Source organism: Rhyacophila brunnea, unplaced genomic scaffold, assembly GCF_057557595.1.
Source record: "Rhyacophila brunnea isolate RB1 unplaced genomic scaffold, BYU_Rbru_1.0 scaffold_17, whole genome shotgun sequence".
In the NCBI taxonomy this organism is placed as follows: Eukaryota; Metazoa; Arthropoda; class Insecta; order Trichoptera; family Rhyacophilidae; genus Rhyacophila; species Rhyacophila brunnea.
Window position 1 is genome coordinate 31,441,077 of NW_028232827.1, and position 25,485 is coordinate 31,466,561.

General features: G+C 37.2%; 3 protein-coding genes across 3 annotated transcripts in view; 2 read left to right on the top strand and 1 right to left on the bottom strand.

Moving 5' to 3' along the window:
- LOC147073948 (ankyrin repeat domain-containing protein 13D) overlaps nt 1–7,308 on the bottom strand; it is a 33,624-nt gene extending 26,316 nt beyond the window's left edge. The window contains exon 1 of the mRNA XM_085944486.1: nt 6,376–7,308. Coding sequence (XP_085800612.1) covers nt 6,376–6,474 — 99 coding nt within the window. The 5' untranslated portion in view covers nt 6,475–7,308. The remainder of the gene's footprint in view (nt 1–6,375) is intronic.
- A 4,147-nt stretch (nt 7,309–11,455) lies between these two features.
- LOC147073949 (protein CFDP2-like) lies at nt 11,456–13,968 on the top strand. Its single transcript, XM_085944708.1, has 2 exons — nt 11,456–11,540; nt 13,313–13,968. Exons 1-2 carry the CDS (start codon nt 11,456–11,458, stop codon nt 13,966–13,968), a joined length of 741 nt encoding a protein of 246 aa, XP_085800834.1.
- A 3,835-nt stretch (nt 13,969–17,803) lies between these two features.
- The window catches only part of Ubr3 (Ubr3 ubiquitin ligase), a 186,993-nt gene continuing 179,311 nt past the window's right edge, over nt 17,804–25,485 (top strand). The window contains exon 1 of the mRNA XM_085944479.1: nt 17,804–18,444. Within this exon, the coding sequence (XP_085800605.1) occupies nt 18,228–18,444 (217 nt within the window). The 5' untranslated portion in view covers nt 17,804–18,227. The remainder of the gene's footprint in view (nt 18,445–25,485) is intronic.

Below are 25,485 nucleotides of genomic sequence, written 5' to 3' on the forward strand. Positions count from 1 at the left end.
AAACTAGGTAGGTTAGCAAGAAGGTGCTCATAAGTATTAAATCGTATCTATCAAATATCTGATAGTAATGACAGCTTTATTATCAGACATTACCAATTAACCCAATGCTTACGGGCCCTTTTAATTAATTTTGTAATTAACGTGTTAATTTGCATTTGAAAAGCAATTAGCAAAAACACAATTTTGTGCGGCCCGTAAGCATTGGGTTAATATCAAATTAATGTTTTAATTGGATCTAATAAAACTGGAACACTACGGCATGCATCGTTCCATGAGCAACTTGTAATTTTTTATCTTAATGCTATACGGCCATCTATTTCTTGTACGACAGCTCACAGTAAACTGTGATATATCAAAATGTAATACGTACAATTTACATGTAACCGCAATTTAGAACACATTCGTTTGTTGGAATTGGTACGATTTTCATTGATTTTTAGTGATTCACATTTGGTAAGCCTCCAAATTAGTTGATCATTCGAAAGCAGACTAAATATTCTTCATAAATATTTTACAGTTCAACAAATTTCTGAAGGCAAAGTAATATGGTAAGCTTGTGGCATTTTCAAATCCAATTATACGTGGTATTTAAATTTCACGTTGAGATGGTAGTCATTTTCAGTCGATCAATCACATAACGTCACTTCCCGCCTCAATGAAATCTGAGGAAGCCTTATCTTTCACTAAAAATATCTAGGTACACGAATCGGCCCCTTGTTCTAGATTATTCATGGCCTATTTTACATGGTTATGTTGACACTACTGTCAACTTAACACCTATATGCATTGGAAGATATGGCAAAATGCAGGTTCTAGGATATTTACCCCTCTGAACAAAAACCGTCCGGAGATTAACCATGTGTTTAAAAAAATACCACAAAACAATACGTCTAATGATGAATGTCGAAGAACTGGCAGCGAAAGTGGGTGCCTCCATCAAAGGTAGACAATATGTTCTTTCCAAATGTTCAATGGCAATTGGAGATAAACAGTTTGACTCCTGACCACTACGCCAATTATGGCCCCACAAAGGGGGGGCTGACAGGGCTCTAGCCTAGGGGCCCGGCGTGGCGGGTCGACCAGATAAATGAGATAAACACACATCTTAAATTTGCTTTAAAAGGAAAAAGTTGTCTGCGGCGCTATTTTACTTCGGAGTTATTACCTTTTTAAAATATATGGTTGTACAACGCAATTTTTGGTTGATGTGTGTTAATACTCGACAACTCTATAATTTGATGTATTAAAAAATAGCTAAAAAATACACTGAATTTTATTTGACCTAGAAGACCATTTCCAAAACCCCACTGTAGAGCATTAGACTGCCTTTAACCTTAGCGATAGGTAGGGGGGCCCACAAAGATCCTGGCCTGGGGGCCTGCTTCAGGATGTGGGGGCCATGACGCCAATCAATTATTGACTGGCCATGGTGGATTCTCTGACAAGCTCTTTGAGTTTGGACTCGTCACCTGACCAAACTGTCCATGTGGCGTAGAATTACAAGATGCAAACCACATCCTATGGGAATATCCGAAAATGTGCTCCGAAAGGGAAGAGATGCTTAAATAGGCCCAACCAGTTGTTGGGTCTATCAGCCTGTCGTCACATACGAGATCTCGCTATATCCGTGATCGTAATAACCGAGTTTGACTGTATATATTTAGTAATTAGAATCATTTATTTTTGTTAGCTTGTACGTACCCTATTCTACCACGGGCACTTTTTATTAGTAAGTTTTTATGAACCCAGTCAAAGCACGCTTGAGTGTGTGGGGTGACCTCAGTCTTGGGTATCTGCTATTGAGACATTCTCAGTAGTAAAAAACTGCTTCACTCAAATGTAGGGCCTCGTGATATGCGGGTTGGGTTGCTTTAGAGGGGGCTCTGTTATGTTGTATGTTTCTAAATTATTTATGTTAACCATTGAAAAAAAAGTGGTTTATTGATTTTCCGTGTTGGCCACAGAGAAAAAAATAAAGTATAGATAACAATATTGCTACGTACAGAGGGGTTAAGGACTTTACGAGAAAGGTTGTCGTCATTGCTAAAAAACGTGTGTAAGTGGAAACCATATAAATCACTTTTCATATTAAGTCGTAAAATGTCTTTCAACAATGTATCATCCTGTTGGTATATAACATTTTTGTTGACTGCATATCTTATCAATACGCTTTTGTAACTTATACTAACAATAAAATTAAAGCATCAGTCCGTGATTTAGAAATATTTGTCTATTGATCAACCTTTCGACTATTTCCATGATACCCAAAATATAGTTTTTTTTTTTAATTTTGTCTATATCATTCTGTTGGTTCGTTCCCTTATAATAATAATGAAACTTGCACAGCTTATAGACAGCATTGTTGGTACCGATATAGTAGAATTATACTTCAATATCTCTAAACGTTACGAAGTTACTTTCGAAAATAACACACTTGCAACAATTCATTACGAGTACGAGCAGGCAGAGGGATGCGCGCCTACATCCAACTGTTGTCTACTGAACGGGCTCACACGAGCTGTCAGTCGAATGTGATACTGATATACGGGTCAAAAGTTACTGACCAAATTCATAGAAATTGAAGATGGGTAGAAGGGCGCACGCCTAGATCCAACCGTTGCCTGTCTTATTGATTTGAAGAAACTCAAATCGAATCAGTCTACTTCTTCATTCCGCATATTCGATCTACATTTTATTTCAGTAATATAATTTTCAGATTCAAATTATAAAGTATTAAAAAAATTATAAATTATAAACTTATCTGAAGAATGGAATAGGGGAGCTACTGTCGAAAACTACCCAATCAAGACTCGTAACTGGACAAAATCTGACATTCGAATGACATTTTGAAAATGGCGTCCTATGGTAGTTCGTAGTTCCATTTTTGGCCATTCTTTAGATAAGTTTGTAGGTCTGTGTGACTTGTTTTATGCTAGTTTCTAGATATTTTTTGTTGCCATATATATTTTTTTTTTTTTTATTAAGGAAACAGTTAGGTACATATTGATTACAAAAATTTAAAATATAATAATGAAAAGTTATTGCAACCAGCAAAGTTTCCATGAATGCATTATAATATAGTTAAGCCTAACAAGACAGAAAGTAAGAATAACATAAATATAAAGAAATTACATAAGAAAATTACATGAGAAAAATGAGGTAAAAAAAGTATAATGAAAAATTAAATTATATACAAAAAAAGTAACATAAAAAAAAAATATAAATATATATATCTATTTATACAAAATTTTGGAGATAGCGCGTTTAAATGAAACAGATGAATTATTAAAAGGATCAACGGTGGAGAAATACATATTATAATTTAAACAAGAGCGCCGAATAAAAGAGTTTTGTGCATAATTAGAATTGCTACGACTGATATGGTACAAAGTTTGGTTTCTCGTAAATCTTGATGGACAATGGAAACCCACCCTTTCGAGTAGGTTTGGTGAGTCAACAAAACCATTGATAATTTTAAAAAGAAAATATTGATCAGATATAGAACGTCGACTTTCCAAAGATGGTACAATAAAAGTTGCATTAGTCGCAACAGAATTAGATAAATCATACATATTTTATTACTCTAACTAGCATATAATGTCAACAACAGTCGGCATCACCGATCAAGACAACAAAAATATACGATTTGTCTCTGCTCACTTAAAATGTGACAAACGAAATAAGCATCAAGTAAAAAACTAATTGGTAACATTTCATACAATTAATATTGTATATCAAGTCAATTTCAAAGTAACGAGGAAGCTAAATGAATGATTTTTATGGAATTATTATGCCCTATTTACCCTGTATCTAATCTTATTCAAACAAGTTAATTGAATTTCTGATATATTCGTGATCGCTTTATATTAAAACAAAATCAGGGACGCCTATTCAGCAGAGTGGAAAAATAATACAATTTAATGAATGATTATAAAGAAAAATGACAGAGCTGAATTTATTTTACGATAGAAAATTAAAAATATTATGTTTCAATAGTAAAACAGTTAATGCATACAAATATGGTGTTTTGCACACAATAATAATGTCTACATATTGGAAGTGTTAGTATCAAAAAACGTCTCTCATCTCCATATACGTAACACATTCTTTTAATTCTTTGAAAACGTTGTCATAAAAAATCCTAGCACCCTGCAGGAAAAGGAGATTGCATGGTCAAGTGCCTTCCAGATGGAAAATTATAATTAATCTTCAATATCAGTGATAACCACCTTCAGGAATGCGGCAAAGGATATGAAAGAGAGCTAAATACGTAATGTGTAAATTAAATAAACAATTTTAATATAAAATTACTAATGGTAAACAAATATGACAGAAATAACAGGTTACAATTATAAATATAGCAGAAACACCATTATCAAGATCTTCCATTATCTGGATTGTGCAAAACAAATAATTTCAACAGAAAAGACAGCCACAGACTCCCGCTATTTCTCATTAGAAAATCAAATAATCTAAAATACAAGAAGAAGATATGGATGAACAGTGAGATTTTTAAACTTGATAGTTGAATTGCCGAAGTTAAGTTAAAATTTCTTCCACTAATTAATGTCTTGTCTATAATACAACCACTGGATTAGGTTGTAACCAAAACATTAAAGCGCCTTTCCATTAAGAAATTGATTAAAAGAATTTTCGCTACATGGTAGGAGAGAGTAGAAATTATGTAGATATGTCAACATTGAAGAACACCATGGGAGAACGTTTGAAAAGACTCTTAGTAAATTCCAAATTTCCGTTCCTCTCGATTATCCAGATTTTTCGTTATGCGGATCATCTTAATCCCCGTTTCATCCGGATAATGGAAATACAGATAATAAAATTCCTGCAATTAATATAGTTAACGTCTTGGAGATTCAAAGACTCGGAAGGGTTGGTTGCGATTTGAGATGCATGCACCTAAAGCCTCTGTAAGATTTATAAAGGAACTCGATTAGGCACTTAGTTCCTGGACCATTCCAAAAAGAGATGGACAGACATTGTCAGGAGGGATGCAGAGAGGCCGATTGGGAACGACTGGAGAGAGAGAGAGAGAGAGATGGCTTACGATGCATAATAATGTTTATTTATTACCGAAATAATAATTCATTCTAATAATGAAAATATTTATTGGAAATAGAAAAAATACGTTTGACTAAACATGACTGAATAGCAGTGGCGAAGGGTGAAGGTAGGCTGTTAAGATCCGCCATAAACAGTGCACATTAAACTTTTTCAGACATACATATTTGTTTTCATTGAAATAAGACTACATTTTACAGACAGTGTTGGTTAGTTTTTAAAATTTAATTAAACCCTGAGAAACCAAGCCATAATAGATAATAGTCAAAAAATACATGTCTATCTATAAAATATCTAACATTATACAATTAAATCATACATAACTTTGAATATTTTATAAATATAATAATATTTTTTATTTATTATAGTTTGGTATAAGCAGGGCTTAATGAATTAAAAAGAATTAACCAACAATATGTGTAATATGTATTTTTAATCCAACGAAAACAAATAACAATGAATGAAAAAGTGTGCACAATTTTGTCGTATTGCCCAAATTAGACCAAAACTATTATGGTTTCGTTTAGGCATGGTTTAATTGATTTTTAAAAACTAACTAACACCGTCTGTAAATTGTAGTCTTAGTTCAATAAAAACAAATAAATATGACTAAAAAACTTTAGTGTGCACTATTTATAGCGAATCTTAACAGCGTACCTCCACCCTTCGCCACTGCTGAATAGTATACTGGAGTCATTCTACAGTGGCGCCATTGGTGCGACAAACCGATTCGCAGCTGTATTGGTATTGTCTTATACGTACATTTAAATCTAAAAATACCAATGCGTGTTTATTGCAATTCAATGTGAATAGTAAAAACATACTTATCAAATAATTTGACATGCAATTTTAACTGGTAATTGTGATATGTATTGAATTACCTATTAATTTTATGAATCGTCTGCATTTGCCAGCATTCAGTGGTCCTGCTTCTATTAAAGCTTAGGTTGGTTATCATGACACAGAGATCTACAGTGTACAGGAGCTCCTAGGTTTCCAAATAGTGGATCTCAACAGATTGTTTACAGGGAACGGTTGCTGACCATTCTCCAACCCATTGGGTTTATCGTATCAAAAATCATAAATTAGCAACACTGCATCGATCAGATGTGATCTGTCATATTTCGGGGACACCACTAGAACTTAACTTTTAAGAAAAATGATGGGAAAGCCTCAAATAATCCCACTCACAAAGTTACATTAAAAATAAGTTAGAGTAAATCCTGAAGTTGAAAAGAGCATCATATTTAGAATTCTGTGAATATATATGATACACTTGCTACTACGTTTCCTTACCACATTTTTGGAGATCTCTTCGTGAAGTTGTTGGAAGGAATTATCCCAGACGAGCCAGTGAAGGGGATATTCCTTCTCAATATTTTCTAAGGAGGCCATCACAACATAATTTATCCTAGATCGCTAATTTATTATATATTATATTTAACGGATGATTTAATATTATCTAACTATCAAATCGAGCAAAGGAACTTTGACAATTAACACCTCCATTCGCACTGGCAAAAAATTGATGGTTGATAAATCTGACAGCCGCCCGCTGTCCACGAATGATTAAAAGCAGTGCTGCCAACCGAAAGAAAGTAACATTAAAAAATATGACAACGATTTGGATTTCCATTCCCGCAGAGAAATACTATGATCATCATTTCCATTGGTTTGGCTTGCAAAGTAAGTTTTGACTGATTCATCACAGAATGATGCAATTATTGTACATGTTTTTAAGCTATTTTCGAATGGATACACGCACTGGATTACGGTACCTATAACATGGCTTTTGGTTACAATTAAAATTTCTTCTGGATGTAAATATAATAAATAATAATTGCATCAAAATAGTTAGGACAAAGTGTTTCAAATGGGATCAACCATATGCGTCTATAAAAATCCGTTTTTTTTATTACAACTTTAATCACACACTCTCTCTCATTTTATTTTTATACACTTTTTAATTGATATTTAAATTTTCTGAAAAGTGTGAGGTGCTAAATAATATTCATTAGTATTTTTGCCATTTCGTAAAAAGTTGATTTTGTATGGCCTTTAGACTGAACTTTTATTTTGAGCTACCTACTTTAATAAACAGAAAAATATTTTTTTGGTCAATAAAAACGATTGTGTGATGCAGCGTTTGATGAGATAGACATATAATTAAAGGTAAACATGAAAAAACTAATATTATGTGTGACGTACAGTCAAATCAAAACAATGATTCGGTTCGTCAATTGTGTATGTACGTATACGTATGAATACGCGGTCATCGGCTGCCAGGCGCGCGACGGCGTACATCTAGTCACAAGACCCAAAATGCTTTGTGTCCACTAGATACAGGCCTACCCATTTCATCGCACAAAATTTTAAATAATCTGGATTGAAGTGGTCTTGACTTTACATACCTACATAGTTTATCACTTTCACGGCATCATCAATTTTAATTGAAAAAAACATATCTAAATTTTATTTTGTATTAAAACGTGCCTTAACTATAGTATAATATCGTTTAATGAATGCCAGTTTAAATTATTTATTTATGAAACTCGAAATTGTGTTAATATTTTAAAAGAAATCTACAGCATATTATAGTACTGTGTGTTCAATTTCTAAGTATACCTACCCAATTACATTAAATTTTCAAAGTTTATTCTTGAACTTCCAATTTTTGTTATATATATATTATACTAGCTGACCCGGCAAACGTTGTTCTGCCATATAAATTATTTCTAGTGAATATTTTGGTTGTTGAATAAAAAATAACGAATGTATTGTTTGTAAGTGTGTGGGGATGGGATCTATGACAGAAAGAGGAATGGAGCGCTGTAGACAATGACCGCCGATAAAAACAAAAAAACACCAATCATTTATTTTCTCAGTTCAAAATGAGTAATGATGTTCATAATGAATGAATTACCTGTGGCGGGATCGTGTTGTTTAATGTTTATGCAATATCCGTCTTGTCCCTTCCAGAAAATTAGCGGATATTGGAGAGCGTCGTATGAACGGTGTGTGTCAGCGATGAACTCCAGATTATTTTTTCTTCTTAGAATCACGATTTCTCGCGTCGATGTGCGGTCGCCAGCCATGATTCCAGCAACGTCGTCAACAACAGGCGCATCGAATCGACGCACGTGCTCTCCAGCTGGTGTTTTATCAGGATCGTTGACACTAGCGTAATTGTCACTTTGCAATTCGTGAATTTCAGCGAAGAATTTCAATAATCCATTGTGCTCATTCAATAGGGGGTCCAGTTCGCCGACGATACGCCTGGCATTAGGCGAATTGAGGTTATTGTAGCCGCAACGTGCATTCACTCGATTGATGTCCTCACCGCCCATGAAGTAGATTTGTAAAAAATTATGTGGTTCGTTTGGCATTGGCAGCGATGAGCCTACTGTGTGGTACACTTGGCCTTTGATTTTGAACGTTGAATGGAATTGTTGACCATTGCTGCAGTATTGTGAACTATTTCTGTTGCTCCGAACGAAGTCATTTGGAAGCATGAATTGAATATGCGAATGGACTTCAGGAACAGGTTTGAATCTGGAACCGTGCCGATGAGCAAGCCGTTCAATGGTTCTGGTGGTGTCTCAATTTCTGGTAGTTGCACTCAGTGGCGCACCCAGGATTTAATATTGGGGGGGGGGGGCAAGGAGGAGAATGTAAATTAGTCCCATAGGATCTTTACTTCTTCACAGCCTAATTTCTCGTTTATCGGTCTTTTGTCTATTGCACTCGGTGTACCCACACCATGGCCCCCACATCCTGAAACGGGCCCTCAGGCTACGATATTTGGCGGGCCCCTACCTACCGCTAAGATTAAAGGCAGTGTGAAACACTACATTAACGTTCTTCAAATTGTGTTTCAGTTCAAATTAGGGGTACTTATCAGTGAATTATTGGCGATTTTTAATACATCTACTTTAATAATGGAGCTGTCGAGTATCGACACATAATAATCAAAAAATATATTGCACAATTATATAAGTAATTGAAAATGTTCATGGCCATGAAGTATAATAGCGCCGCAGGCGACTTTTTTTACTATTAAAGCTAATTTATGATGTGTGTTTATCTCACTTATCTGGTCAACCCGACACGCCGGGCCCCCCACAGCTCGGGCCTCCAGGCTAGAGCTCTGTCAGCCCCCCTCAGCCATGACCTACACCACTCCGGAATTCGGGTGGACACCGAGAATTTTTTGACAGTTCCATTAAGGATTGTGTTTCTAAAAAAACCTGACATTAGTATTTTGAAATTTTTGTGTTACAAATTAAAATCTAAGAAATTTTTCTAAAAAGGGTGCTGGAGAATTATAACAAATCATTTTTTTGCCGTGTCTTTATTTGTCGAAGCCCAAAGGTATAGTTTATTGGCTTTCAATTCCAATGTTTAAAATCATTCTGATAATTTTCATTTTTGGGGGGTGCCAGGACCCCTTGCCCCCTCCCCCTGGGTGCACCACTGGTTGCACTTATCCTGATGCGCAACACATCCCGGCTGACTCATGTTTGAATTTGAGCGCATGACAATGGGGACATTCTTTGTCCATAGCATCGCACCAATCAGCTTTTTCGGATGAGCGGAATATACAATATCTGGCTCGTACTCGAATGCGAGACGAAGGAACGAAGCGGATGTAAATGCTCAATGTACTTGTTGGCGTTGTCGGTCATTTGCTCTGCGTGTTTTAACTACGAACCGACGCGCTTGGCTCCGTTCCAATTGTCGTTGTTGATCTTGTTCAGCTCGTGCCTCTTGTGATTGAGATGCACACAATTGCGACATGCTCACACGCACATTTTCGTTATCTTGTTGGATTTGTTCGTCTGTTTTTTCTGCTCTACTATTTCGCATTTATGTCGCTTTATTCGTTCGACACCCCAAATGGTCCCCCTTGCGTCTTGCTGGCATTGTTCACTGTAAGTAATACACCCACACAAATAAATACATTAAAATAAATCGTACAAAGTTTTGCACGCACTGCGTTGTGATATGCCGAATAAAATGTCAAAATGACGCTACGCTTCTCTTGAATTCTTCTCGGACGTAGCGCCATTTGTCATTCAAAAACATAAATAATTTCGTTCTGTTTGAAATACGAACGACGGTTAAATTTGATCATACAAACATCGTAATTAAAAAATGGGAGGGTGGAAAAGAATGTGGGTTATAGGTATTTTTTGATGCAAAATAAAAAAAAATACAAAAAAAAAATTTGTCAAAAAAATTAAAGAAATTTTTTTCTCGATAGAGATACCCTAATCACCTAACGGTATGAACACTTAATGACCTATTCTCATACCTAACAAATAAACATTAAAAAAATCATAAAAATCGGTCGAGCCGTTTCGAAGGAGTGCGACCACAACCCCGTGACACGAGATTTTTATATATATAGAGATTATTATCTATTATAAGCAACATTTGACAGCTTAATATTTTTGTTTATTATTGAGAAACGGAACTTCAGCTGTCTGTTCTTTTTTCGAATACCCTAAATAAAAATTGCAATTCCTTTATTTAAAGATAATCAAAGTGGATTTTCTTATAACAGACTGTCTAAAACAAGGGAGAAAGCCATCGTAAAACGCAATATCTTGGTCCAACAATAGGTAATAATAAAATTGTTAAGTGATATTATCGTCATACGATTTATCTATTAAACATATCATTTTGCATGTGTTGGATTTTATTTTTGTGATGTGTGCCGCGGGCAATGTTGGGACACCTTAATTATTGAAACATTTCTTTCTATTTCAGATTCATAGCGATGACGCATTACTGCGATATATGCAACAATATTTTCAATTGAGTTGACCGCGTCTACGGGACAAAATGTGGTCACGTTTTCTACCATACCTGCCTAACGCAAAGGCTACAACGGTAAATAATTAATGTTCTTGTTTCGTGATAGAAAAACTTTTCTACTATATGGAGTTTGATAGATTTTTGAAGCCGCAAAGAATAAGTATGAAACTGCGATTGCGGAAGCGAAATTAGAAAGCTGGAAGAGCCATTGCTCGGCTCAGGGAAAAGAGAATGTATGGTCTAGTCTTCAGAGATTGCTCAAAAGTAAGGCGTTCAAACCGCCTGAAACTCTGACAATCAACGGTCGCATGACCTCTTCGGCTCTCGAATCTGCAGAGGCTCTTCTTGCGTATTTTTTTCCAGACGAGAGTATTGCAAACGAAGCGGAGCAACAGACATTGATCCGAAATGCCGCCTCGATTCCTTCAGAGATATGACGACGAGAACTTCACTCTCGAGGAGGTTGAAAGAACAATGAGGCTGTTCAATCCAGCTAAAGCACCATGAGAGTGAGATAGCGGCTCGTAAGTACCGCCTTGCCAGCTATTGTACGGTAATGCAGGCCAAGCTCTATGCCATCCAATGCGCTCTGGAGTGGGCAGGCTCAGATCCAATCCAGCGAAAGCTCACCGAAAACCATAGTATTTGTATTTATTCGGACTCCAAAAGCTCAATCTAAGCAATTGGAGATCACTTGTCTACTAATCCGATTGTCTTTTCTATTCACAGCGAGTCCGCTCTACTGAGACGGCGCCACCCCGAGGTGCACTTCAAGTGGATAAGGGGACACACCGGGATAGAAGGAAATAAAAGAGCTGACAAATTGGCTCGGCATGGTGCCTCTGAACCCAAGACCGCAATAGCTTATGACAAATTTCCTCTGAGCTACGCGAAAATTACAATTTCAGATATGGTAAAAAACGAATGGAACTCACGATACATAAACTCATCGACAGGGGAGTTGACCCGAAAGTTTTTACCTTCAATTTAAGCAGCACGAGACGTCAGGGTGCATAAGGGGCTGTGTTTTGAGATGACTCAGATTCTTACAGGTCACGGAGTCATGCGAGCATACCTGCACCGGTTTAAAATAACATCTGATGGAAAGTGTCCATGCGACGACGGAAGCGACCAGGGGCTCTATGTTAGAACTTGCGAGTGCAAGCTTCCCGGTCGAGATGACGTCATATGACATCATTTTGACGTACTACCGGAGTGATAATAGCATTCGAGAAAATAGCGAGTGGTCAGACAGCGGCGCTATTCATTGTCACCATACACATATAGGTGTATCATAATAAAATTTTCTATGGTTATTCTGTGCGCGGTCGGCATGCCTCGAGCGTGACGTCACAATTACGTCATCTCGTCTGGTGCCACACGAGACGAGAGTTAGGAAATCGCGGTGCAGGACGTCTTACATTTACTCCTAGATTGTTAAATCTTTAGCAAGGAGCGGCACAACCTGAAAGCTTTTTATTACAGATGGAAGATCCGGACATTCGAGACCATCCGGGGACCAAACGAGGCCGGAAGAGATGCACTTTTTAATTTCTGTATTGATGTAATAAAAAGAATAAAAATAATAAATGGTGACATGTAATGATGATTCATGCCTTTCAGATCCAGTGACTGCAATCATATAAGATAGGATAAGTATATACTTATAATATCAGTCCTATGCGTCATTTCTTTTACCACGGGAAAAAACTCGACTAAAAATCGCAGTCCTCAGTTCCCAGTGAATACGACAAAATATTCATCAGAATCACCACCGCCTTGCGCTACAAAGAATTTTCCAGGGTTTTTGCAAGGCGGTTTCATATGCCCTGGCCGAATTCAAATTAGCAATACCCGATGCGGGTAGAAGAACAGTTTTCAATAAGGCATATTCTCTCAGCCGGCACAATTTTCATTTGACTAGCATCAACTAGAGTAGTTTGCGTGCCAAAGTCCTTAAGAAACCTCGATAGTAAATGCGAGGTATCCATAAAGGCATCTAGAAAATAAAGAAAAAAAAAAAAAGCTTTGGCCTAGGCCACTCATATTCAGAGGAGGGCAAATGGTTTGCTAGAGCCTCGATGAAATGATTTAATGCCAATAGGTACATTTCTATAAAGTGTTGAGACGCTACTCTACGGATAGCCAACAAATCCTATCTCTAGCCTCCACGCGGCATCCCACGGGCAATGCAGATGTGGTGTGTCTTATGACAGTATATATAACCCATCTGTAGCCAATAGAGAAGGGTTAAAGGCGAAACTCTGGCACCTTAAAACGAGAGATCACTTGGCTACGGGAAGGAAAACCCAGACAGAAAACCACACACCAACCCGTCTGGACAGCGTGGTGTGTTATGTCCAAATACCCCCCATAAAACACAAAAAAAAATCTCGGCCCTTATTCTCCGAAGGCCAACCTGACACTGATCACGGCAGCAATCAGCAAGGGAAGGCAGAGGGTGCTAAGAATCCCCGGAAAGACGGAAACGGCTACCTACCGATTACCATTGCCACAAATAACGCGAGAACATTATCCAGCAATGCCAAACTTCTAGAGCTCGAAGAACTTGAAAAAATCCATTGGGATGTTGTCGGGCTCAGCGAGATAAGACGACAGAGAGACGATATCGTTAATCTCCACATCGGACATATACTCTGTTATAATGGGGCTAAGACCGGACGCACAAGCGGTGTCGGATTTTTAATCCACAGACTCTGGATAGACCGCATAGTTGAATTTGATTTCTCCTCAGATAGAGTAGAAAGTTTAACACTTCAGCTCAACAAAAGATACCAGATTCTGCTTTTGCAAGTTTATGCGCTCACTCAAAACTCATCTGATGAAGAAGTGGAGGAGCTATATGAAGAAATCAGTACGTTTAAAAATAAACGGAAATGTCACTTCACTATCATCATGGGAGACTTTAATGCACGAATCGGATCCCAAAACCAGGATGATGTAGCGGTCGGGCACTTCGGACATGGCACCAGGGATGGCCGAGGAGACATGTTAGTGGAGTTTGCGGAAAACCACAATGTCTACAACATGAACTCATTCTTCAAATAGAAGCCTTCCCGAAAATGGACATGGCGAAGCCCAGCAAAACGAACCAGCTAAATTGACTACATCCTCACCGACAAGAAGGATATGTTTCTAGACTACACAGTCATTAACAGATTGAATACTGGCAGCGACCACCGAATGGTAAGGTGTAAAGTACGATTTAACATCAAACGTGAGAGACCCAAACTGATGCAGAAGTCCAGAGTCCACAGAGGCTTGAGAAGCAGAGTCGAATTCCAACAAGAGCTGGAGAACAGGCTAGCGGCCTTCCAGGCTGAAATTGACCCCATCTCCCTACAAAACACCGAGGTAATAACAAAAATCATTATAGAATCTTCGGAAGAGACAGATGCTGCTGTGGTTGAACGAGTAAGCAAACTCTCAAAGAAAACATTGGATCTTATGAAGCTGCGTAGGAATACGAAAAGCTAGCAACAGGTTGCAAATGATCCCGAGTACTCCACGCTGTGCAAAACTCTACGTAAAAACATACGAGAAGATCTTCTTAAGTTCAATATGAACCTTGTAGAATCAAGTGTTGCATCAGGAAACAGCTTACACAAGAACAAGCAGCATCTATCAATAGGGAGACGGCAGATCACGACACTAAAAGCGCAAGATGGAAGTATCGTGCGTAACTGGGATCATCTCCTGGACACTGTTGTAGAGTTTTACAACGCTCTATACAAAGATGACACTGACAACACTGACATCAATTCAGACTGGTGAACGGAGAATATGGAAATCCTCTTCCCGAGGTTACTACCACAGAGGTGGAATATGCTATAATGTGCTTGAACAGTGGGAAAGCCCCGGGAGAAGATAGGCTGACTATCGATGTTCTCAAACGGGCCGGGAGGACGGTGAGCGAAGGGCTCGCACATCTGTTCACAGCTTGTCTGCACGAAGAGAATATCCCAGAGTCATGGAAAAATGCCTCCATTATTATTCTCCATAAGAAAGGAGACACTTAAGATCTGAAAAACTATCGACCAATTAGTTTACTGCCAATTCTGTACAAGGTTTTCACGAAAATACTCTCAAACCATCTCGAAACAGTTCCAGACGAGAACCAACCAAGAAAACAAGCCGGATTCAGCAGAGGCTATAGTACTATGGATCATATAGAGGTCGCCAGGGAAATCATAGAGCGCTACCAGCAGGGCTCGAAATGGACCGGAGTGCACCGGAGCGCCGTTCCGGTTCGTTAAATCGGTAAAATTAACGCTCCGTCTCGTGGAAAAAATATTTTGATCGTCTAAGCTAGATAGCCTATATAATAGAAAATCTAACACACTTATTTTTATAAAATACACATAAAATTTGATAACTATGTAAATATCTTCAGATAATTGCCGAGCGTTCCGGTTCGTAAACTTTTCCATTTCGAGCGCTGGCTACCAGGAATACAAACTGCCATTATATCTTGGTTTTATAGACTATCAAAAGGCGTTTGATTCCATCAAAAAATTTTCAATTATAGACGCCCTTAGTAACCAAGGAATTTCCAGACGCTACATAAACATATTGAACAGTATATATACAGTGATGCCACAGCATGCGTAAAACTCCACAAACGGTCTTGTAAATACGCCATCAATTTATTCCCGATTAATTCACCTTTGTTATTTTTATAATTGAGATATATCTATTCTGAATATTTGCTTTTAGGTTATTTTGTTGTGGCATTGACATGATTTTGACCTGAAAGACATATTAAAATGCAATTAACGCAAAATAAAGTGTTACTATTACTATTCATAATGAATTGCAATAAAAACGGATTGGTATTTTTAATGCAAAAACTGCATCTGTGAATTATTCATCTTGGACGAGGGTCTCTGCCTTTTTACTTTCTTCTAGCTGTAACTCTACACTGTCCAAATTTGTTTTTAGGGATCCAGCGTCGATTAATTCACCTTTGCTATATCTATAATTGAGATATATTCTGAATATTTGCTTATTGTTTATTTTGTTGTTGCATTGTTGATATGATTTTGACCTGAAAGATTATATTATTATTTTTTATAGTTCGACTAGGTACGTTATTAGCTATACCATTGATAAAATGGTTTGAATTTTGACCGACTACCACTCGTTGACAAACGCTATCATTAATAACATGGCGGACATTATCTGTGCTTCTAAATAATGAAGCATCAATTAAATTGAGCTTCTTTACGAGCTGTTTATTGGCAAATTTAAAAGCGGGTGATTCAGCTACTGCGATTTGATGATTACACACAAAACTTTCCATTCGCTGAGAAGCCTCAAGCCAGTGACTATTTTGACAGAACGTAGTTCGTTTTTTTACCGGGAGGTTGGTACTGCGCTCTACTGCGCAAATGCAGTAGGCCCACACGCCGGCGTGTAGCGTGTTAAGTTGACCGGCTTTCAACTTTTCTTGGTAGAGTGTTTACAACCTGCTCATTAGCTTATTCGATGATTACACTGGGCGACTTTACAGGCAGATTGTAAATTCGCCAATAAACAGCTCGTAAAGAAGCTCAATGTGATTGAGGCTAGTCATAAACTAATAAGTTGTTGATTTACTAAAATTGTTGATTGTTGTTATAATATAAAGTTGTTGATTAAAATTGTCACAAGTTATAACTATATTGTATACCAAGTTTAAAATGGAGTAATTCCTATAATGTTATTAGGCTAATGATTCATTCAAATTGGAATAACACAAAGCATGTTTTTTTGGTGTCCATTGTTACAATCAAATCCTATATGTACAAAAGCTTTAGTGGCCATTTTTGATACTGAAGAATATAATTAAAATTTTCAATGCTAAGATTTTGATGCAGTTTCATTATTTCATCATTCATCTAAACCAGCGTTTCTTAACCTTTATGATCTCAAGGGCGGCTCTCGCGGTGCAGTGCGTAGGCGCTTGCCTTCCACCCGAGAGTTCTGGGTTCGACCCGGTCAGGACATAATATGTATGTGTTTTTATCAAGGCCTGGGTGTTTGTGATTGTTCAAAATTACTAACAACCACCTTGTACGAAAAAGCAAGGACATTGTTATTAATAATTCTAAAATAATGAGATTGGAGAGACAGTCAGCACTTTTACGTGAAAAAGTTATTATCATGACAGTTTAAAATAAGCACAATTGTCAACAGTAATTCCATGCACGTGTACAGGCGCTATACCTTTCGCTCGACAAAAATATTATTAGGGATAATGAAATATGTACCTACAATATTATTAAATTTAGTTTTCCACCACACACGTCATACTTGATTTTTTAAACTTGGTGTTGTCCATAGACTAATATACTTGACTGTGTTGTTATATTTTGTGATCTTGTCTGAATAATCCAGTGTTGCCATCTTTTCAAAGTGGAACTATAGTACAGAGCCTCCAAAATTATAGTATTTGGGAAAAAACTATAGTACTCGTTGTCATCAGCTGTTGAAAAACGTATAGGTTTTTTTTTCTCTGAAAAAAAATAACGGAGAATTTGAGAAACCCTGAGACCCCTTTTTATTTAGGTACCTCTTCCGACCAAAAATGCTTACCGAAGAAATCAAGAAATTTCATTTTATACCAAAGTCAAAGATTTTTTTTACGTTTTTTGAGCAATTTTTTTCCAAGTTCTCCAAATCGTCTTATATTGCGAAATTATAGTACTTTGTATCAATTTATCGAAATCGAAATTTTAGTACTTTTTACATGTTTTTTCGATATTCAAAATTATAGTACTTTGGGCGTACTATACCGGTTTTATATCGTACATAGTACGCGGACGAAAATTATAGTACAAATACTATAATTATAGTAAGGTTGGCAACACTGGAATCTGAACAGGTTGATGTTGGTAGACATGGGTAGACGTTTTAAGTTCTGCTTTGTTGGCAGCGAAGGTCACTGTCCACTGATCGGCCTGAAGTTGATTTCACATTTTCATTGCGCTTCACGAATGTTGGAATGCCATCTTTGATGGATTTTAATTACCCGTTATAGTGTGTTTTCCTAAAAATCAAGTGTCGCTCCGCTCCTCTCACCTCGCGCGTTTTTATTGTTCACAATGTGGAAGATTTACGAATCTTGTAAAAGAAATCAGTGCCTTACGTAAAAGCTCTCGTGTATACCGTGAAAAATGATCGTGTCAAAAAGTTCTAGTGATTGACGTTTGTATATTTTTTATGTATAGTGACTCCTGTGTCATTAGCCTTGTAATTAGACACGGCTCGCGAGCCGTGACCCGGCATCAACACGTCGCCTTCGGACATTCGGAGTACGGTCCACAATGTCGACGACGACAGCCCAAGTGTTAATGCGGAAGGGCAAACGAGGCGCAGCGGGGTACATCCACGCGGATTGCTCCAGCGGCTCTCTGCAACTCTTGGGAGGCCTGCTGGATGTCCTCCTGCATCCCAACAAGGCCATCGACGAGTGGGAGACCATCGACTGGTGTCGCTGGCTCATTGCCGGCGGCCGAACCCCTGACGAGTTTGCTGCCATCGGTATGTCGATCAGTGTTTACAGTTTACATGCTTGTCGGTCTTTTGCTTTCCTCGTACATAATACACGTATCATTCGTAAGACTAGCACCTTATTATCAAAAATATATCTTGTGTAATTTTGCTATATATATATATAAATACTTCAACGGTCTAACCGTGATAGCATAATCGTTTCGAATGATCAATGTCACTTCTGTCAGGTGTTATTGCACCCAAGGCAAATCGGTTTGGCACTTCAGAAAGGTCAATACTTTGAATGTTGCCATTCGGTAATAGAATGCAATTTCATCTAAGTACACACCTAAGTACCTATTTACATTTTGTTTACATTCTCATTCCAAATAATTTAACATTACAATGTATGTCATACTATGTACAATTTTATTATTGTAGGTACTCATATACGTGTCAATACCATGCAGCTTTTTATAACCCCTAACATTAGCTAGTAGGTACCTGTATTTCGTTAGAAACCATGACTCGTGCAATTAATTAATTATTACTTACATAAAAGTTAGGTTAGAAGATCGTTTTTCTGTATTGTCATTGTTAAAATTGAATCTCTAACTTATGTACTTGAATGATTTATCTTGTAATTATTATAAAATTGATGATAAAGTGAACTATTTTATGATTGACCATCTATCGAATAAGAGTTGTCTGTAATTAACAGCCAATAATTATTGTTCTTCGGGACCTCATGATTGGACCCAGGTTATACTTTTCCATGGTTTGGTTCCATCGTTCTCGTCATACTCAGGGTCTGCGTCATGGGAAAATCCGTACACCTGGATATAGTTCTTCCTTGTCCTCCCACCTTCGACCTTACCAAACACCACGAGTTTTCAGGTTGTCAACCTCCCTGCATGACCCACACCAACGGGAGTCTGTTTCGAATCTGTTTGCTGGTGATTTCGCTCATTTTTACGTTTCTGATTTTTTGAATTTGTCTTTCTCTTGCCTCCACCGTCCTAGTCTCTGAGGGATACTTATATACAAATTGGTAAAGCCGCGTTGACACGGTCCAAGTACGATCCAAGTAGACTTGGATAGGAATACTTAGTATGAAGATGTCTCATCATATTTATTCCTATCCGAGTGACAGCTCCATACTATTTATTCCTATCCAAGTTAACTTGGATGAGTAGGACGCGGTCCAAGTAGCTTGGATAGGAATAATTAGTATGAAGATGTCACGAGTTCACTTGGATGGCACTCGGTCCAAGTGTACTTGGATCGGGTGCCATCCAAGTTTACTTGGATAGGAATAAATAGTATGGAGCTGTCACTTGGATGAGACATCTTCATACTAATTATTCCTATGCAAGTCTACTTGGATCTTGCATGCCCTCCACATCCTGAAGCAGGCCTCCATTCCTGGATCTTGGGCAGGCCCCCTTATCTATCGCCAAGGTTAAGAGCAGCGTTTCCCACATGGTATTCACGCAGTCACATGGTTCCGCGAGGTAATACTAAGAGTATTCTGTGTAGGTGTGTATTTGAAGCTTTTTTTATTTGTGAATACATCCATTATTTAGACTAGTTGTCGGCACCCAGCATCGTTCGCGACCCCTCGCCATATTGGATAAATAGCTATTTTTATTAATGAGGAAACACTAAAATTAATTATAAAATAAAATTTTACACGTGAATCACCATAATATTATCACGTCATGATATTGTATTGCACAATTTTAAAGTGTCATTACACCTTTTTTTACTATTGGAGAAAATTTGTGATGTGCGTGTGTGTTTATCTCACTTAGCTCCTCGACTTGTTACAGTGAGCCTTCCTAATGCCGAGTCCTGTAAGCGCCCCCTTGTGGAAGCCATTTAAGAGATCTTACTAGACGCATTTTAGTCGGTTTGGTCGTTATTACTCTTCCAGATCGGTTGCAGTTTCGATATATTATCATTATATTCTATTTTATGTTCTCTTTTGTCGTCAGCTTCGCATCCATTCGTGATAAACGTAATATATACTGAGCACCACCATGTCTTACGATTAGATTAGTAAATATTTATTTAAACTTCCTGATGAGTGGTATCATCAAAAAATATATTCCACATGTGGTTTTGTGCATGGGTGATCTATCGTCTAACCCTGACCTATCAAGAATTGATCGTTCATTGTCAGAAGCTCTTATTTTGACCAGTTTCTTCTAATCACCAAGTGTCGCGACCTATAACAACGGAAACGGTTATAATACCCCGCTAGCCGCTACCGTCCCAAAGACAATTGGGTAAGGTAGTCTCGGAGCGTCATTCACCTGGTTGCTCCAGAGAATCGAGAAGCTTCCGCGATGATCATCATCGTCTCCAAATAAAGTACATATTTCAGAAACTTTCATTCTTTTTCGTTTAAATCACAGTTTCTCCGGGATTTGAGTTACGACTGTTACAAGACTTCTGGATTATGTATGGTTATGCATATAATTATGTAGTTACATCATTCAAAGCGCGACAACTTGTGTGGGTCCTGGCAGTCTTCAAATTCTGTACCGACTTCATATATACAGCAGTCTCCATCTAGCTTTTCATGTCTCTTCGTTTGCACTCCATTGGATTGATTGCTGGTTAGTATGTAGTCTCTTTCGGTTCGTGGCACACAACACACATGGCCTAAGTATTCAGTCTCCCAATTTTGATTGATTGAACTGCGGGTAGAGTGTAGACATACATTGCGTTATTAACAGGCTGTTTCAACAAGTATTATTATGATTTTTTTTGACATTAAATTCCTACAGAGACTCTCTAACTGGATCACAGAATATATTGTGTAGTTAAACGGGGAATAATACTAAATGCTAATATTACTAGTTATTAGTACTTCATATTGATAGCGCGGGTTCAATTATTAAAGTGAGCATGACCGAAAAGCCGACTTGGAACGGATCAAAGCTGGCCTGAGGCCAATCCAACAAAACACTCGCCAAAGCACTACAATCTATTTCCCATCACTAAAAATACCTACACACTTCGACACGGAGACACTGAAACATCCATTTAGAATTATGTATTAATATTATTATACCTAATATACGAAGTCTGCTAAGCAATGTTTAACACCTCTTATGAAAGCCATCGAATTATAACAGTTCACGAGTCAATTGCAAATGGAAATAGAAAGTTTGCCTAATAAATTTTACTACATACCTACTTAATTTTTTTATTAAAATTAAAGGTACACTGGACGTATTGACGGAAGAAATGAAAAGGATATGGCATAATAATCACATATGTCATTATTGGAAAGATGTAACTATTTTAAGTAATACATCTTTACTACAACGTCTACCTTCTGGTTGTTTAGGTTAAACTCTCAAAGATACCATAAATTCTTAATTTGCTACCTGTACATATCATATTGTGGGCCTTTAATGTCTCCTCATTTTTTTTCTAGATGCCTTTATGGATACCTCGCATTTACTATCGAGGTTTCTTAAGGACTTCGGCACGCAAACTACTCTACTTGATGCTAGGCAAATGAAAATTGTGCCGGCTGAGAGAATATGCCTTATTGAAAACTACTCTTCTACCCGCATCGGGTATTACTAATTTGAATTCGGCCAGGGCCTATGAAACCGCCTTGCAAAAACCCTGGAAAATTCTTTGTAGCGCAAGGCGGTGGTGATTCTGATGAATATTTTGTCGTATTCACTGGGAACTGAGGACTGCGATTTGTAGTCGAGTTTTTTCCCGTGGTAAAAGAAATGTCGCATAGGACTGATATTATAAGTATATACTTATCCTATCTTACATGATTGCAGTCACTGGATCTGAAAGGCATGAATCATCATTACATGTCACCATTTATTATTTTGATTCTTTTTCTTACATCAATACAGAAATTAAAAAGTGCATCTCTTCCGGCTTGGTCCCCGGAAGGTCTCGAATGTCCGCATCTGCCATCTGCAATAACAAGTTCAGGTTATGCCGCTCATTGTCTCCTCCATTATAAGACACGGTTAAGGAACATATTAAGTTTTTGCTCATAATATACTACTATGTGCGAGTCATCATTATCGCCATCATGGATCAATCCACGGCTTAATGAAGCCGTCTACAAGCTGATTCCATTTCCCTTAATCCTGTGGTTTGCGTTACCACTTACTACCACATGACTAATCCGACGATTCAGCGGCCTCTAGTTTGTCTACTTTTCGGATGTTATGTCCTCTACGTCTTGGGTACCACTATAATAATACTACGGTGTATGAGTAGTTTCATCCTATTTCCAACGTCCACTTTTGCATTTTGTAAAGTCATATTTATAACTTATACATGCTGGTTTTCCCAGGCTTCGTTGTTAACAATTTGTCCAAACTGTTCGGACACCCCAATACACTTTAAGGGTGTCAAAACACCACGTAAATTAAATACGTACACATGTACACGGCCAGCGGGATTAGTACCCGTATCTACCGATTAAATCATTGGGTCAATGCACTGAATACAAACACACATTAATTCAACATACCTATAACATGTGCATTTGATTCAGATCATCACCGATTGGGATCAGATCTGATTAACCTTGCTATTGTTGTGATGTCAAGTTACGATACACAGGTTCTTCAGTATTTTATGTTTCAGTTAAGTAATAAAATGCACTTAATTCTTCAGCTTTTAATTATTATTTCATATATACATAATATATTGTTAAAGTAGGCAATTCCGTTAAAATACTATCATCTCATGAAACTGTACGGTGGTAACCAATGTGACATGTGACATGACAGTGGAATTTATTATGTTATGACACTAAGACAACTTAGTTAACCAGCACAGAGATGGCGCGTTTGTATGTGAGAACATCTATCTTGGATAACAAATACGTAAATCAGCTTCGATAGAGATCGATACTAATAAAATTATCTCTTGTGAATATCAAATGTCTTAATTCGAATTATTGGTAGTGCCTTAAAATTTGTCGGTCATTTTATTTTAAAGTATACTTAATTGGGAATAATTAATTATTCCTAATAAGTGGCTGATTAGAAATCTTGTTTGAAGAGATGGACAAGTTATTATGTAAATATGCTTGTTCGGTATGTGTCTTATAGGAAAAGCGTGTTTGTTTTGGTATGAAATTGCGTTCTTTCGAATTCGAATTTTAATGTAGGTATGTGTTCTGCGAGGTTTTATCCGCCTACTGAATGATTACGTTAAATTTTGTTGAAACGAAACTAAATGTAAATAAATATGTATTTACGCAGTGACGTCCTGTGGGGGTAGGCAGGTCATGCGTTGCATATGGGTGGCGAATGAAGTAACGAATACATTTTTTTGAGAGCATTGGCGGTTTTCAATGAGGCAGACGATGCGGTCGCTTCATTAGAAAATATGGACATCTTTGTTTAAAAAATAATGAAAAAAAAAACATAATATTGCTGTAGGGGGAGGCGGGGCTAGTTGTTACAAAAAAAGAAAAAGTTAAATATCTGAAATCCGTTTATCTTAAGACACATCATATTAATTATTACTAATTCTACACACATTTAGCTATTACAATACTGTTTATTTGTATCCATACATACCTTACAAAAGTTACAATAGCATTAAAAACAAAAAATGAAAAGTGTAACAATGTGCCCCAGCCGGGGGCAAGTTGTTACAGGGTAGGGGCACGTTGTTAACAACTAAAACAAAAATTGAAAATGTATGTAAAAGTAAGTTTTTTGCTTGTGATTTTCTTTGCATTTATATTTAGTCACTAAAATCATAATTCTGACATATGAAATTAACTTTATCCCCACGAATACAGGAAATGTGAGCCCAATTTTTGCATGTTGTGCATTGGATCCACTCTTGCCCTGGTTTAAAGAAAATATAATTCCCCAAACAGAAGCATTCTTCATTCTCTGCGTCCGAAGAAGACAACACCACTTTCTTTTACAGTTTCTTAGTTCCTTGGGCCATAAAATACTTTGCTACATTTTATTATGTATGTTGCAAGCTCGTTTTCTTGATCGACAGAAAATATCTGGAGATGTTTTGCGTAACCCCACTAACTTGGAAGTGGTCTGGCGGTTTTCTTTATGTTCAATATAACATTGTAAGGTCATAAAGTTTACTTTGTATGCTTGGGCAGCTTTTTTCTAAGAGATATTCTGTTTTCAATTATTTCTTTAGCCGCTCTGTTTTCGGTTTCCTGGAAAATTTTACCTCTATCGGTTTTGTTTTTTTTTTGTCCTCACCATTGTAAGATTGTAATCTGGAAGGATAAAAATAGATGGTATAAGTACCTACCTATTGCAAATAAAGAAGATAACAAACAATTTGTAGTAAAGTGGTAGTGAGTGGAGTTAATTCATACAGTAACCACCTGCCCCCACCTCACTGTAACAACTAGCCCCTTTGACCCAAATAAAATTGAAATTGTTTTAATATTAACACGGGAATTATATTTACTTCGTTAAATATACAAAATACGAGCATAAATATATAGATTTTTAATAGCATACTTTAAAAAAACTTACCTTTTATAGTTTGGTAACAATCAAACTTCAAATTCGTCCAACAAAAGTTGCTTTAGACACGAAATTCACTCAAAATGGTTTTATTTCAACTGCATACAATTAATGCAGGCGACCTTTCGTCAGCGACTGCGGACAGGATGTTTACGTCTCCTATGTGACACCTACGCCACAGGACCTTATAACGGGAGAGTTATCTAGGATGTAACAACATGCCCCCGTAACAACTAGCCCCGTCTCCCCCTACTATAATACCCATTGCAATACATATTATGATTGCGGTTTATCACACAGGCAACATTTGTACAAGAGTGTCTCTAAATCAGTCAGAGCCAAAGACCTCGACGTACCCAAAACCACCACCATTTGAGAGTAGGTTTCGTGGAAATGCTGATTCAAAGTCTGCTTAAGTACGACACTTTGCCTAGAGATGTCACTGTATTTACGTGTATTGTGTTCACTGTAGAACTGTGCAGATATGTTGAAGAACCTTTTTTCATACGATTGAGTCTAAATAATATTATGTAAGATTATGTAAGTGAAGTTGACGTATGTAATTAAT

What these genes read in the sequence shown, in the direction of transcription:
- LOC147073949 (XM_085944708.1), top strand. Translation starts at nt 11,456, where the DNA reads ATGCAGGCCAAGCTCTATGCCATCCAATGCGCTCTGGAGTGGGCAGGC. An exon ending in AAAGCTCACCGAAAACCATA is followed by an intron (nt 11,541 to 13,312) that starts GTATTTGTATTT and finishes TATTCTCCGAAG; the next exon opens with GCCAACCTGACACTGATCAC.